Source organism: Chiloscyllium plagiosum, chromosome 26 (assembly GCF_004010195.1).
Source record: "Chiloscyllium plagiosum isolate BGI_BamShark_2017 chromosome 26, ASM401019v2, whole genome shotgun sequence".
NCBI classification, from domain to species: Eukaryota; Metazoa; Chordata; class Chondrichthyes; order Orectolobiformes; family Hemiscylliidae; genus Chiloscyllium; species Chiloscyllium plagiosum.
Genome location: NC_057735.1, coordinates 18634435 through 18650635, shown reverse-complemented (window position 1 = coordinate 18650635; position 16201 = coordinate 18634435). Strand labels below are relative to the sequence as shown.

The window sequence follows — 16201 nt, the reverse complement described above, 5'->3', positions numbered from 1 at the left end:
TTGTGACAGGGAGTTCCACATTCTAACCAGCTTCTGGATAAAGAACTTCCTTTTGAATTTTATATTCTATTTACTGTAACTATTATATATTCATGGTTCCTATCTCTGATGTGACCCGCAAGTGGAAACATCTCTGCAGGTACCATTTGGTAATGTTGAAGGCCTCAGTTCTTTAGTATATTCTCTCCTAGAAAAGGAGCCCCAGATAATTATTCATCCCTGATGGGAATAATTTTAAGTTCTGATATCATTTTAATAAACCTTTTTGCATCTTCTCCAATGCTTCTACATCCTTTTTATAACATGGAGGTGCGAATTGTTTCAAGTACTGCTTGTGTGGTATCAAATTTTAGTGAGACAAATTTAACATAATGTCTCTACTTTTCAGTTTTATTCCTTGAGAAATGCATCCTTATGTTTACTTGCTTTTTTTGTAAACTGAGTACTGAATTTAAATTGCTACTTTTATTGATTTCTGAAACTGTATTTCAGTATATCAATATAAAATTTCAAATGGTAACTGTAAATAATTTGTATATAAAGGAAAAAGTAAACTCATATTTATATATTTCACAAATTTAAGAAATTATTACTCACCTATGTGATGACAGCACAAATATATTGTTGTCAGTACATTCAATTACACTGGTGCCAACCATTTCATAGCCTTCATTACAACTGTAGGTGACTGTATCATGATATTTGTACATATATCAAAATCTTGTTACTATAAAACCATTTTCTGGCAATTTATGGAGAAGGCATCCAATAACTCACAAAAGACAAATATGTAATTCTACACAGGTTAGATGAGTATAGCTTTCAAATAAGAGGAAAATGTATTTGCACCTCTAACTCTCACGTTTTGCTACCATCCTGAAATATGTATGAGGAAATTTGTAAGGAAGGAAAAGGTCAATTAACAAAACCTGCTCTGGACATTCACGGTGGAAAGTCATTTTAAAAATTGAGTTTTTTTGAAGTTTGTGCTAGCTGTTTCTAATTTATTTTTAATATATCCACATATTTGGCAATTTCAAACTTAATGAAATGTGTCCTGCGGTATGTGTTCACCTAAATGTCCTGTGTACCTGCCCAGAGCATAGCTGACAAAGTGACTCTCTCATTAAGATAAAATCAATATATTGCAGTTGCAAAACATCTGAAATAAAAACAAAATTGCTGGAAATATTCAGTGAGCAAGGTCATAATTAAACATCAGCAAGCTGATATGTTAGCACTGTTTCTGTCTCTGCAACAACTTCCTGGCCTACTGAGTATTTGCAGCATTTTATTGGGGCGGCACGGTGGCACAGTGGTTAGCACTGTTGCCTCACAGCACCAGAGACCCGGTTCAATTCCCGCCTCAGGCGACTTCTGTGTGGAGTTTGCACATTCTCCCCATGTCTGCGTGGGTTTCCTCCAGGTGCTCTGGTTTCTTCCCACAATCCAAAAATGTGCAGGTTAGGTGAATTGGCCATGCTAAATTGCCTGTAGTGTTAGGTGAAGGGGTAAATGTAGGAGTATGGATCTGGGTGGTATGCGGGTTGGTGTGGACTTGTTGGGCCGAAGGGCCTGTTTCCACACTGTAAGTAATCTAATCTTTATGATTTTATTTCAGATTACCTGATGAAATTGTCTGCAATGCTCAGTGTCTATGTGTCGCACTGTACACATGCTCAGTATACACAATGTTGCACAATTGTTGTTTGACTTTGTGGTTTAACTATGCATTTATTTATTGTGTAGGTCTGGTCTGTGTGATGGTTCACTGCATGGCTGTGTGTATCATTAATTCCAATATGTCCACACATTTAGTTTTTATTTTAAATCTAAGTTTAATCTAGTAGCATTATTGTTCCTGGTTACCCATATGATATTAGTCGTATTATTTGTCTTACTATTCTTGGATAGCACTTTCCCTTTGTGGAATACCAAATGAACTGAGAAGGGTTTCCAAGCACTTCATACGGAAATCCAGATTGAATGCACTAATCTTGTCAGGCAGGTTTAAAAACCAAGAGATTAGTAGACCTAGCTGGAAGACAAGGGGATGGAGGTACAAAGGGTGGAGCTGGAGACAATGGAAAGAGTAAATGAGTTGGGTGGAAAAGGAGAATGGCAGAAAGTTCAGAGAAAGGATAGCAGTGGAGAGGAAAGATGATGGGAAAGAAAAGTAGATAGGGAAGGACTGAGGTCAGAGATGAAAGAATTGATGGAGTTCAGCAGAACCTTCAAGCCAATCTTGATTAGTCTTTTACCATTGGAGGAAACTGAAGGGTCAGTTGTGAGAGGCAGTGAATTAGCCACCACACCAGCATGTTTGTTCCTTCTATAACCCTAGCAGTCTCTTTCTTCTCCCCACATTCCCTGTAATATCATTTCTTCCTCCCAAACTCACTTTGTAGCCATTGTCTTCTCTCCACCCTCCACCCTGTCATTCTACTGGGCAGACACCCTCCTTCCCCAATCCGTCACGTAGGGCCAATAATCAGAATTCCTGACAGATGGCTCTTTGGCCTTGTCACTAGCAAAAGGGCAAATAGCATGGATGCAGAACAAGGAATGAAACAGGACCCTTTATATAGCCTCTGCAGGCAGATGATTAATCCTCTCAACAAGATTCATCACCAGTACTGCAGGAGGTTATGTTTTGAAGCAGGTTAGAGTTGGCATCTGCATACTCCTTCCTAATGCATCAAGTGGGCATGGGCAACCAGCAGCTGTCACTGGAGGGCTGCCATAACACTGCATGGCTCCCACTACCAATATTCATTGGCCAATATTTATGTCAGGTGACTGTGAGCATGGTGCAAGAGGACAATATAATGAGTGTGAGTATGACTGTTGGCTGCTCAGGGACAAATGAGAATAGCTATGATGTGTATGGTTCTGAGAATTGCTGTGCAAGACAGTGCAATTTGGAATGCAGTACCTGAAGGTTTTGACATTTACATCTCCCTGAGGTCCAAAACTAGTGCAAAATGTCCAGGGACCATACTCCTGCTACAGACCCCCTTGGCCACTTCCGTGCATGGCTGTGCAGTCAGACAGGTAGTTCTCTTCTTCTCATCCTTGGCAATCATTACCTCATTGTAGTCCCACAGACCCAAACGCAGGACTCCCAGGTAGGAATGAGAGACTGGGGCTACAGCATTCCCAATTGAGACTCTCTGGCACTTGCCAGAGGATCCTTACAACTTGGCAAATCCAGTGTATGATACCACCAACCCTCTCTTATTGGTCAATGAACCCAAGAGTGAGACATTAATGTAATGGCACATTTAAAGAGCCAGGGCTAAGCTTAGGCTCAACAGATTCCCTTCTGCTCATGGTTCTGCCATTGCACCAGTGACAAAAGTGTTGAAAATCTTGCCTAATCATCTCTGGGACCAAAATTGGAAATTAAATATTCCAAAGTAACTGATGCTTAGAGAAAAAAAGCAAGATGGTAAAGGAGGTGGGTAGCTCCCACAATAAAGAATAAAATAAAGCAATAGGTGCAGAAATGAGAACCTAGGAAATAACAATATCGAATCAGAGAAGGTAGAACATAGGAATGAGGAAGGATAGAAACACTACAGCGTATGGTGTCTGAAAATCAAAGACTCTTTTTTTAAGTTAGATATTAAATTGTCAATCTACTCAAATAGTTGAGAGGTCCCATGAATTTCAAGAAACTTAAATGCTTTTGTTCTTCAGCACATCTAAAAGGTTTATTATGCCATTGTATCATTGAATGAATTGTTCTACAAGACCCAGAATTTAACTGTTACAAAGTAAACCTCTACCACATTTCATTTTAATGTTGCAATCACATAAATGGGAACATGACAGTTTTAGTTCTCGACCAAGATCTTGCTCAAAATTGACTTTACTTTTTAATGACCAGCAGGTAGTGGTGGGAAGCATCAGAAATGTAATAAAATTAATCTTAATCTTATTTCCCATTTTTGATCAAATGAAAACTTGTCCACTGAAATATTTTAGTTGCAAACCAAATTACTCATAGACAAAAATCACTAAATTTTTTAATTTTTCCAGGAAACCATTTGTGTGATATTGAAAAGTTTATATATAATTAAGAGTTTCTACATGCGTATTGCATAAGAACAGTTTTCTGATACTCAAGCCAAAACTTTTAATTAACTGTACCTTTGCATGTCGGTGGGAAGTTGTCCCACTTTCCAGACTCTGTACAAACAAGTTTGTCTGCACCAATCAATGAGTAGCCACTATTACATGAATATGTTGCTACCATTCCATATTTCCAGTAACCTCCATAGGGTGGTTTTGGGGTTCTCCCATTATGTATAATGAGGAGGTTTTCACATCTGATGGCTGCAGAAAAATGAAATTCATTAATGTCTTCCACAAACTATCAAATCAGAATCTTCAGGGATTAAACACTTAAACAGCTCACTGACAAAATAAAGGTAAAACAGTAGACTGCAGTACAGAGTAAGATACAGGGATTCCTCTCTCCCCTACCTTCCCCTTCCTCATGCTGGTACCCAAAGCAAACACTGGATCTGCATTTAGTGCTAGCAATAACACTCTTACCTCCGTTCCCCTCAGAGGGGAGTTTGAAACAATTTGAAATTTTGACTATTTTTAAGCATAAATTTATGGAGTCAACTAGTACATGGATACTACTTTTGAGTAACTGAAATTCATGCCCATCAAAATTCATACTATATCGGTGGGCAGCACGGTGGCACAGTGGTTAGCACTGCTGCCTCACAGCGCCTGAGACCCGGGTTCAATTCCCGCCTCAGGCGACTGACTGTGTGGAGTCTCCCCGTGTCCGCGTGGGTTCCCTCCCACAGTCCAAAGATGTGCAGGTCAGGTGAATTGGCCATGCTAAATTGCCCGTAGTGTTAGGTAAATGTAGGGGCATGGGTGGGTTGCGCATCGGTGTGGACTTGTTGGGCCGAAGGGCCTGTTTCCACGCTGTAATGTAATGTAATCTAATCTAATCATTCGCAAAAATCCAATTGCTCTGTAGATGAAAAAAGAAATATAACCCAACAAATTATGGTAAGTCTAAAAACCCAGAGCAGAGAACAACAGCCTGTGAAAAAAGCAATTTCCTGAACTATCAGCAGTTCACATGGGTCACCCAGGTGAGTGCAGAATAAAGATTGTTTTCAGTCGAAGCTTCAGCTGGGAAAGCCTTGGTCAGGAAAAATAAACAGCTCCAGCCATGACCAAGTGAGACACACTGGAGGCTGGAAGAACACAGCAAGCCAGACAGCATCAGGAGGTGGAGAAGTCAACATTTTCAGTATAATGCTTCATCAGGACTTGATGTGGAAGCAGGGGAAGCTACAGATAAAGAGATTGGGCCTGGAGTAGAGAGAGTAGCAGAATGGTAAGGTAGTGATAGGTGAACACAGGTAGTGGGTATGATCTGGCTGGCCGATGGGAGTGATGAATCTGGTTGGTAGGTGGAATGATAGGGAAGAGGCAGGGCTGGAAAAGGAGATGGGAGATACGTGAGAAGATTATTTGAAATTCAAAAACTCAATGTTAAGTCCTGTGCATTGTAGGCTGCTCGGGTGGAAGATGAAGTGTTATTGCTCCAATTTCCAGTCTAATTCACTGCAGCAGTGGCTCTCTCAACATTTTTGATCACCAGTGCCACAGGAAGGTCAGGTTTTGAAGGAAGTTACAGTTGGGATCTGCATCCTCCTTCCTGATGCATCAGATGGGCATGGGCAATCAGCAGATGGAACTTAGAAATGACGAAGGTTAGAAACATGGCAGTTATGGTGTCTCAAAGAGAAAGACTTTTTTTGGACTTTTTTTGGACTTTTTTTAGATATTAAATTGTCAGTCTATTCAAATAGTTAAAAGATCTCATGCACTTCAATCAGCCTAAATGCTTTTGCTCTTCAACACATCTGAAGGGTTTATTACACCATTTTATCTTTGAATTAATAGTACCACAAAACTCGTAACCTAACTGTTGCAAAGTAAACCTGTACCACATTTTATTTTAATGTTGCAATCAGATAAATGGGAACATGACAATTTTGGTTCTGGACCAAGATCTTGCTCAAAATTGACTTTACTTTTTAATGACCAGCAGGTGGTGGTGGGAAGCATCAGAAATGTAATAAATGTAATTTAAACTTATTTCCCATTTTTGATCAAATGAAAACTGGTCTACTGAAATAATTAGTTGCAGACCAAGTTACTCGTAGACAAAAATCACTACAATTTTTCATTTTTCCGGAAAATCACTTGCGCAATATTGAAGTTTATATATGATTAAAAGAGTTTCTACAGTCGTATTGCATGAGAACAGTTTTCTGATACTCAAACTCAATATTTTAATTAACTGTACCTTTGCATGTCGGTGGGAAGTTGTCCCACTTTCCAGACTTTGTACAAACAAGTTTGTCTGCACCAATCAATGAGTAGCCACTATTACATGAATATGTTGCTACCATTCTATATTTCCAGTAACCTCCATAGGGTGGTCTTGGGGTTATCCCATTATGTATAGCTAGGAGGTTTTCACATCTGATGGCTGCAGATAAATGAAATGCGTTAGTGTCTTCCACAGATTGTCAAATCAGAATCTTCAGGGATTAAAAACTCAAATGGTTCAGTGACAAAACAAAGGTAAAACAATAGACTGCAGTACAGAGTAAGATACAGGGATTCCTCTCTCCCCTATCTTTCCCTTCCTCACGCTAATACCCAAAGCAAAGACTGGGCCTGCATTTATTGCTAGCAGTAACACCCTTACCTCTGTTCCCCTCACTGGACATTACCAGATAATCCAGAGACCTGCAGCCTCACATACCACCATACACTCCCACTTCCCCATTCAGCTCACCGGTCTTGACACCCAGTAAAACCTGCAAATTCTAATAGATGATGGAGTGTGAATTGAAAAGAAGTCTCTGGAAGCCAAAACATAGCTCCTTAAAAAGCTAACATACCCTCAGGAAAGTCTCAGAAAGACACCTCAATAGCAAAATATTTTGTATCATGACAAGAGCCTCATCTTTTTTGTTGTTTAACTACCTGACTGAGAACTTTACAAAATTAAGTGAGGCATGGATAGTGGCAGTCTTTTTTCCCCAGAGTAGAAATGTCAATTACTGTATGTACTCAAGTAACAGTTGAATTCTCTGACTATTTTTAAAGGTTAAATTTATGAAGTTGACTATTACATGAATACTACTTTTGAGTGGCTGAAATCCATGCCCCTTAAAATCGATACCATGTCATTAGCAGAAGCCAATTGCTCTCTAGATGAAAAAAGAAAAATAACCCAACGAGTTATGATAAGTCTAAAAGCCCAGAGCAGAGCGCACCAGCCAGTGGACTGGAAGGCCGGAGCGGAGCTGAACAACCAGCACACTAACTCATAAAAACTGATCTATGATCTGTGAAGAACAGAGATCGACTTTTCCATAAAATAAATGATAAAATCCATACTTTATTGGCCAAAAATAGGATGTCAATGTTTACATGAGATTAACTATTACCTGAGTGCATATGTTACTAGACGGCATAGTTTTAGCGTAAAATGGGGAAAAATTAAAGATGATAGGTAAGTCTTATCTTCACAGAGGGTGCTAAGTGCCTCAAATGCTCTACCAGAGGAGGTGGTGGAGGTGGATAAACAGCAACATTAAACAGCAACATATTGACAGATATTTGAATATGCAGGGAATAGAGGGTATGGACCACGTTGAGGGAAGAAACGTTGAGGACCACGTTTAGAAAGGCATAATGTGACGGTGCAGTCTAGGTGGGACAAAGGGCCCATTTCGTACTGTACTCTTCTTTGTTTTTTTTTGTAGAAGCATTTGTTGTCCTTAGTTCAATTTTTTAAATGCCTAATTGACAGTAGTTTAAAGTTGAATTGTACCTTTCTCTCAAAATCTTAGTACAGATTTCCTGCCATGCTAAACTGTCAGCACTTTAACCTCAGAACATTTGACCAATGAGGCCAATTTTCCTGAAGTATCAAACTGTTCAATTGATTGAATAATTTGCCAAAAGAAGTAAAATTAAGCCTTTAAGAGGCTGGAGAACATAAACTGGCAAAAAAAATCCTGAAACACCAGATTAAGGTATTTAAGGGATTGAAAGGCTTAATTTCAATAAAACCTCAATAAATGGGTATTTAAGTGTTTTCCATCCTCCTCCAGCAAAAAAATCTACTCTCAGTTTAGTGAGGAATAACAGAAAATTTACAGATAGATCAATTCATTATATGAAAAATAATAAATAGTATTGATATGACAGGCAATTTATAGGCTACAGGACTCGAGAATATGGTGCTGGAAAAGTACAGCAGGTCAAACAGCATCTGAGGAACAGGAGAATTGACATTTCAGGCATAAGCCCTTCAGGCTGAAATGTCGATTCTCCTGCTCCTTGGATGCTTCCTGATCTGCTGTACTGTTCCAGCACCACATTCTCAACTCAGATCACCAGCATCTGTAGTCCTTACTTTCTCCGACAGGCTACAGGTTTGGTGCATGTGGTGGGGGTGGATGTTCTAAGGGGATCAGGTTGGGACATCCTGATCATTTCACCAGGTTGAATTTGTAGGCAAGTGAGAAATCTCTGTGCTGCTGGTCAGTTAGAGCATTTAGATATTTGCATTAGAAATCCAGTACCATTTTGAACACGTTTTGTAACTTCTGCAGTTAACAAAGCAATTTCCTGAACTATCAGCAGTTCACATGAGTCACCCAGGTGAATGCAGAATAAAGATTGTTTTTTCAGTCGAAGCTTCAGCTGGGAAAGCCTTGGTCAGGAAAAGTAAACAGCTCCAGCCATGACCAAGTGAGACAAACAAAGCTGGAAGAACACAGCAAGCCAGACAGCATCAGGAGATGGAGAAGTCAACATTTTTGGAATAAGCTTCATCAGGACTTGATGTGGGGTCAGGGGAAGCTACAGATAAAGAGAGGGGGGCTGGAGTTGAGAGAGTAGCAGAATAGTGAGGTTGTGATAGGTGAACACAGGTAGTGGATATGATCTGGCTGGCCGATGGGAGTGATGAATCTGGTTGGTAGGTGGAATGGTAGGGAAGAGGCAGTGCTGAAAAGGGAGCTGAGGGATACATGAGAAGATTATTTAAAATTCGAAAACTCAATGTTAAGTCCTGTGCGCTGTAGGCTGCTCGGGTGGAAGATGAAGTGTTATTGCTCCAATTTCCAGTCTGATTCACTGCAGCGGTGGCTCTCTCAACATTTTTGATCACCAGTGCCGCAGGAAGGTCAGGTTTTGAAGGAAGTTACAGTTGGGATCTGCATCCTCCTTCCTGATGCATCGGATGGGCATGGGCAATCAGCAGATGGAACTTAGAAATGACGAAGGTTAGAAACATGGCAGTTATGGTGTCTCAAAGTGAAAGACTTTTTTTAGTTAAATATTACATTGTCAGTCTATTCAGATAGTTAAGAGGTCTCATGCATTTCAATCAGTTTTTGTTGTTCAGCACATCTGAAGGGTTTATTACACCATGGTATCTTTGAATGAATTGTTCCACAAGTCTTGTAACCTAACTGTTACAATGTAAACCCGTACCACATTTTATCTTAATGTTGCAATCAGATAAATGGGAACATGATAGTTTTGTTTCTGAAACAGCGTCTTGCTCAAAATTGAAGTTACTTTTTAAATGGCCAGCAGGTGTGAAGCATCAGAAAAATAACAAAAACTTAATTTCCTAATTTTGATCGAGTCAAAACTGGTCGACACAAATATTTTTGTTGCAAACCAAATTACACACTGGCAAAAATCACTACACTTTAATTTTTCCAGGAATCCATTTGTGCAATATTAAAAAGCTTTTGTATGATTAAAAGAGTTTCTAAGGTTGTATTGTTTGAGAACTGTATTCTGATACCCCTACCCAACATTTTAATTAACTGTTTTGTTACATGCAGGTGGGTTCTTGTCCCACTTTCCAGACTCTTTCCAAACAGGTTTGCCTGCAACAATGAATGAGTAGCCATTAATAGATGAATATTTTGCTACCATTTCATATTAGGTATTAATGGGAGGGTTGCACATCTGATGGCTGCAGATAAACAAAATTTATTAATGTTCTCCTCAGACTGTCAAATCAGAAACTTTGGGGATTAAAAGCTCAAACAGCTCAGTGACAAAACAAAGATAAAACAAGAGACTGCGGTGCAGAGTAAAAATCAGGCATTTCTCTCATTCCTATCTGTCCCTCCCTCACATTGGTACCCAAAGCAAAAACTGGTCTTGAATTTACAGCTAGTAGTAACAGTCTTACCTCCATTCCCAACCGTCCGGTGGTATTATCAGTAGACTGTTAATGTAGAGACACTGGTTATATTCTGGGGATCTAGGTTTGAATCCTGCCAGACCCGATGGTAAAATTTCCATTCAATAAAAATCCAGAAATAAGAGTCTAATGATGACCATGAATCCATTGTTGATTGTCAGGAAAAACTCATCTGGTTCACTAATGCCCTCTAGGGAAGGAAACTACCATCCTTATCTGGTCTGGTCTCCATGTTAGGGTTTAGTATTAGGGTCAGGGTTTACGGTCAGGATCAAAGTCAATAGGGTAAGGGCTAGGGTCAGGTCCTGATGACCCCTGGGTGGATGTCCTCCCCTTCCAGGCCCAACCCTTACCCAATAACATCCAGAGCTGTCACATTTACCGAATGGTTTTGGCCTCATCCTTCGATTGCTGTGGGTAACACAGCAGCATGGGTGAGATTACTTCTTTAAGTGGCTATTAATTAGTCACTTCAAGGACTCAGTAGACCCAAGGATGGATATACAGGCCACCTATTGTCCTCTCTGCTTCAGATGGGAAAGGCGGTAATGTTGTGAGAAGACCTTCTGATGGATTTTATACATCCACTCAATTTTTGAACATGGCACCAGAAGAGCATAAAATCCAGTCATTAGGAACTGTGCAGAATTACACAAAGTCAATCAATGTGTAAAAGCTCGCAAGTGATGTGCAGAAAAGCAATGTTATGGTCAACTAGAAACTTTCCAAACCAACATCAACATTTTTATAGACTTCAAACTCATGCAAAGTTATCCTTTGGTTTGTGAACAGAGGGTTACTCCCATGGTCTGCAGGTTGGTGGTGGGGGCACAAATGTGCTGTTTTCACTACATTCAATTATGCTGTTGCCATCTATTTCATAATCTTCATTTCAACTGAAGGTAATTCTCTCCTGACAGCTATAGGTTGGTCCAAGTCCTGCTATCATTCACCCATTTACAAAGGAATCAGGAAGTGTGCATCTAACAACTGAGAAAAGGACAATATTATGGGGTAACTAGCTGTAGTTATTGTTCCACTAGGAACACTACTTCCAGCTATGCTGCTGAAATTAACAGTAGAAATAAACTTCATGATTTATAACGACTTGATCAATTTTGGCCCTCATCTCTACCTCAGATTTTTTAATTCTGATAGTTTCTACATGAGCCAGCACATTATTTCAGCAAAAGCAAAATACTATATATACTGAGAGTCACTGATAAGATCAGAAAATATTGGAAACACTCCCCATAGGTCTGGCAGTATCTGAAGAGAAAAACAGTGAATGGGCTGGATTTTGTTGATGGGCTCAAGTTCGTGGTATTAAGTTCATTTACGGATTGCATGTCTGCACAAAGACATAGTAGGATAATGCATCCAATTAATGCAGAACAGCAAAGCAATAATGAGTGGCAAGGAGGAGCTCATACTGCCAGCTAAATAAAGTAAGTATGAAATTTTCATAATTGCTGTGTACAGAGAAGTTTGAGAAAGGATCAGCAGAAGGCACTGTTCATTTGGTTTGATTTGTTACAATCACGTGTATCGAGGTACAGTGAAAAGTGTTGTTGCAATACAAGTGACTTTCCATGCTCAGTGCCAACTCTCCGAAGGTGGCCCTGCAGTGAAAAGCGGGCGAGATGTTTCCAGAGGATGGGGAAGGAAGTCAGCCAGCCTCACAAAGAAGGAGTTGATTGAAGAAGTGAACTGCTACAGAGTCATGGGAGAAAACCTTTCAGTTACTGCTGTCTGCAGTAGTCCTCTCAAACAACAAACTTTTTAAATGTACACTGTCTTTTAATGACAACACTGAGCCTTCCTGCTTGGAATCCCTGCACAACTGAATGCCTACAAATTTCAGGCAACAATCACCTCTACAGACTACTGAAGCTCTGTAGGACCCAAGCATTTTTTAAAAATTCACCTGTTTGAATTATTTATGACACATCACATCCTGAGGTGTGGCATGAACAAGATCTTCTGGCCCAGAAAGAGGGACACAACACAGCACCCCAAAGGTCCTCACTTGAGGGTCCATATGTTGTCTCTGAAATTCAAACTGCTATTCACAACTTCAATCATTGATCCCCTTAACAACTTAGATTGGATGTCTGACACTAGCCAACAGGTTCCTGTTCTTATGCTCAAACTGCCTTTCAAATTATTTCTATTAGAATTAGCTTGTATAGATAGGTAAGAAGCACAATATTTGTGAAAGGTAACTTTGAGGTACAGATGTAAGAGAGTAGTAAAATGGGCAGACTGTACTTCTTTGCACTCTCAATATTGAATTCCACAACTTCAGAAACTAATTGCATTCTGACAGTGCTCCATTTTGCTTACATTCTCTCCCCCAATTTCCCAAATTGTGTTTGCATCACCTTTACTTTGCACTCAACAGAGAGGACCAATTCTCTCCTTTTCACACATTAATTTAAAACCTTGTGACATTATTTTTCTGCATTACTTTGCACCGGGATCTCTATACCATCCATTCTCTTGCTCCTCCTCTGATTCTGTCACAAGTATAAAAATGAACCTATTTTCTAACACCTTCGAATTCCAAAGAAGAGTTACAATGGAGTCGAAATGTTAACTCTATTTCTCGTGACAGATGCTGCCAAACCTGCTGAGTTTCTCTAGCATCTGTTTGTTTGTGATTCTTGGCTGTCAGTTTAGGGGTTTAAGGAGGTACTTGGAGAGCAAAGAGCATGTGGGTGGAAAGGACTCATAGGGCTACCCCCAACATGGCCTCTTTTTATTTTCTTGTTCCTACTCCCCAACTGCCACCCAAACTAAACTCCCTCACCTTTAACCTCATCTCTAAGGAGGTCAGGAAAATGTACCCAATGCTTCAGCCTGATGACCTTTCCTCAGAACTGATTTAAAATGTTAATTTTGTTTCTCTCTCCATACAAGTTGCAGACATACCAAGTGTTGCCAATACTTTCTGTTTTCACTACCAAGTTATTTAACTTCTTTATTTTAAACACCGAAGTTCTCATATTTGCAGGATGTTAAAGCTTGTAAAAATCAAAAACAAGAAAAATGCAGGAAAAGATGCCCTGAGGCATGATATATCGACAAGACCACACAGACACTATGGCAATGTATGAATAAACAACAATCACCCAGTGTGTACATCCTCTCCCAGTCAGTGAACACTATCGCAGTCAAGGACATGCAGTATCTGATCTTCGGGAAGCATCCTCCAAGGTGGCCTTCATGATATGTGACAACACAGAACCACCAAGCAAAAACTGGAAGCCAGGTTCCATACTCGTGAGGATGGCCTCAATCTTAGGTTGATGTCACGCTACGTGTAACCCCACCATATTGTTGTATTTGCAAAATCTTCCCTACTATCCTGTTTGATACAATTACCTTGATTACTTGTGATTATCTCTCTACCTTAATTAGTTTGTACAGTTTTTGATTTTTTAGTTATTTTGGTCAGACCCTCATCATATGACTGATACCTACTCATGTTATTCTCACCATTTGGTTTGTCTCTAGCACTGTTTTATTGTTTATTATTTGTAATTATCTCTCTGCCTTAATTATTCAGTCCATAGTCATCCCTTCACATGTTATTAGGCTGTTAATACTTTACTCACATCATTTGACACTCTTGATCACCTGCAAAGACTTGTTACTCAGCCTATCAACACTCTGCTCACACTATTTGTACTTCCCTTCACTTCACCTGGTGAAGGAGCAGTGCTCTGAAAGCTTGTGATTTTAAATAAACCTGGTGGACTATAACCTGGTATCTTGTGTTTTCTGACTTTGTCCACCCAAATCCAACACGAGCCTCTGGTCACTCTGCTATAGGAAGGATATTTGAAACTTGAAAAGGGTTCAGAAAAGACTTACAAGGACGTTGCCAGGATTAGAGGGTTTGAGCTGTAGGGAAAGGCTGAACAGACAGTGACAATTTTCCCTGGAGTGTTGAAGGCTGAGTGGTGATCTTATAGAGTTTTATAAAATCATGAGGGGCATGGATAGGGTTAATAGAGAAGGTTTTTGGTCTGGGGTGAGGGAGTCAAAACTAGAGGGCATAGGTTTAGGGTGAGAGGGGAAAGATTTAAAAGGGACCTAAGGGGCAACTTTTTCACACAGAGGGTAGTGCATGTATGGAATGAACTGCCAGAGGAAGTGTGAAGGCTAGTGCAATCACAACATTTAAAAGACATCTGTGTTGCTCTATCAAAAGGATGGGATTAGAGGAAATGCTGGCAAATGGTACTAGATTTATCTAGGATATGTGGTCAGCATGGACGAGTTGGACTAAAGAGTCTATTTCCATGCTATATGTCTCTATGACTCCATCTCCACATCAAGTCACATTCTAGATTTCTATAGTTCTGGCTGAGCCTTGAATCAAAATGAAATCTTAAAATGACCAAAACCAAAGGTGTCTATGTTTCCTGACTTTCACAGCCATACTAATGTCTATTATGAAACTTTGTCATAGAATTCCTACAGTGTAAAAGCAGGGTATTTGGCCCATTGAGTCCAGACTGACCCTCTGAAGACCATCCTACCGAGATCCATCCCATTCCTGTAATTCCCATGGCTAATCCATCTAGCCTGCATATCCCTGGACACTTTGAGCAATTTAGCATGGCCCATCCAACATTTTTGGACTGTGGGAGGAAACCGGAGCATCTGGAGGAAACCCACTCAGACACAGGGGGAATGTGCAAACTCCACACAGACAGTTCCCCCAAGGCTGGAATCAAACCCAGATCCTGGCACAGTGAGACAGCAGTGCTAGCCACCATGCCACCCATAAATAAGTAAGTACCCTATATATAACCTCACTGACCACAGACTTTGTGGGAAGACATCTTATTGCTGCCCTAAAGTGACTTTCAATTAGGCTTTTCTGACATTGTCCTCCCAATTCTGGGTATTGTCCAGAGGAGTTTGCAGGCAAGAAGGAGATACTCTTAGAGCTGTTGGGTAAGCAACTAAAATTACCAAATAGATTATTAATTGATTTTTAAGTGCATAAGTATTTCTCAAGCTGTTTGCATTTACCAATGTGAAACAGATGGATGCTCAATTAAAAATGCTCCTTCAGTGAAACTGACAGCTGGGAAGGCTTTGAACATTGCAACTGAACAGCTGCAGTCATGAACAAACTGCACTGTCACAGTTGAGAGGAATTGGACAACCAATTTACATCTGTCTTTCTTTCATTTCACCTTGAACTGTACTTTTCTGCTTTCAATTCTCAACATTACATGGAAACAACATATGCAAAAGAAATGTACCTCCATTGAATGCAAAAGGAGCAGAAACAGTACCAGGAGAAAAACTATTTCCGCTTGTCTTCTCATCAGCCATTTTCTGTTCCATCCAGAAAAAAAAGGGGGTGGGCACAGACATCCAGCTCCAAGGATATGAAACTCCTAACACAGGGCAAAGGATCAACTGTCTTGACAAGTGTGAGTGCTAGTCCCTAAGGAAACTTAGGCTTTCAGGCAGATCACAACTGACATCTGCAATTCCTCAACCAGGCCCTGTTTCACAGTGTACCAGGTTAGCATGCACTGCCAGCAGCAGTTACTGTAGGACCACCCCACTACCTCCACCCTCCCACAGAAAGAGATGAAATCAGCAGCAAGGTGTGTTGTTCTGAGGAGTGTTCTGCTGGAGGACTGAGAAAGTCAAGGGTGTGAAACCTTGCACTTAAAAATGTTGTGCTACACGCTTTTCCTGTCCACTTGACATTCTTGACTCTTAGTGCACTGTCACCAGGTAGAAGGGACCACACTCCTGCTCCTGACTTCTGTGGCCTCTTCCATCCATGCCCGCTGAGTTGAGAAGCTTCACTCTTCCTCATACTCTTACTGAGAAGAGTATGAGATCCAATGGGCAGCCTTCTCTAAT

The 16201-nt window shown here is 40.3% G+C and overlaps 1 protein-coding gene across 10 annotated transcripts in view; it reads right to left on the bottom strand.

Annotated features, from left to right (window-relative positions):
• LOC122563171 (sushi, von Willebrand factor type A, EGF and pentraxin domain-containing protein 1-like) overlaps positions 1 to 6505 on the bottom strand; it is a 123658-nt gene extending 117153 nt beyond the window's left edge. For 4 of the 10 annotated variants that reach the window (XM_043716665.1, XM_043716672.1, XM_043716669.1 and 1 more), the window contains exons 1-2: positions 6353 to 6501; positions 4156 to 4341 (exon numbers count right to left, since the gene is read on the bottom strand). In XM_043716665.1, coding sequence (XP_043572600.1) covers positions 4156 to 4341; positions 6353 to 6458 — 292 coding nt within the window. In that variant the 5' untranslated portion in view covers positions 6459 to 6501. Of the gene's footprint in view, positions 1 to 4155; positions 4342 to 6352 lie in introns of all 10 variants that reach the window. The other 6 variants (XM_043716664.1, XM_043716666.1, XR_006315504.1 and 3 more) reach the window with 5 other exon arrangements.
• Between the last annotated feature and the right edge of the window lie 9696 nt (positions 6506 to 16201).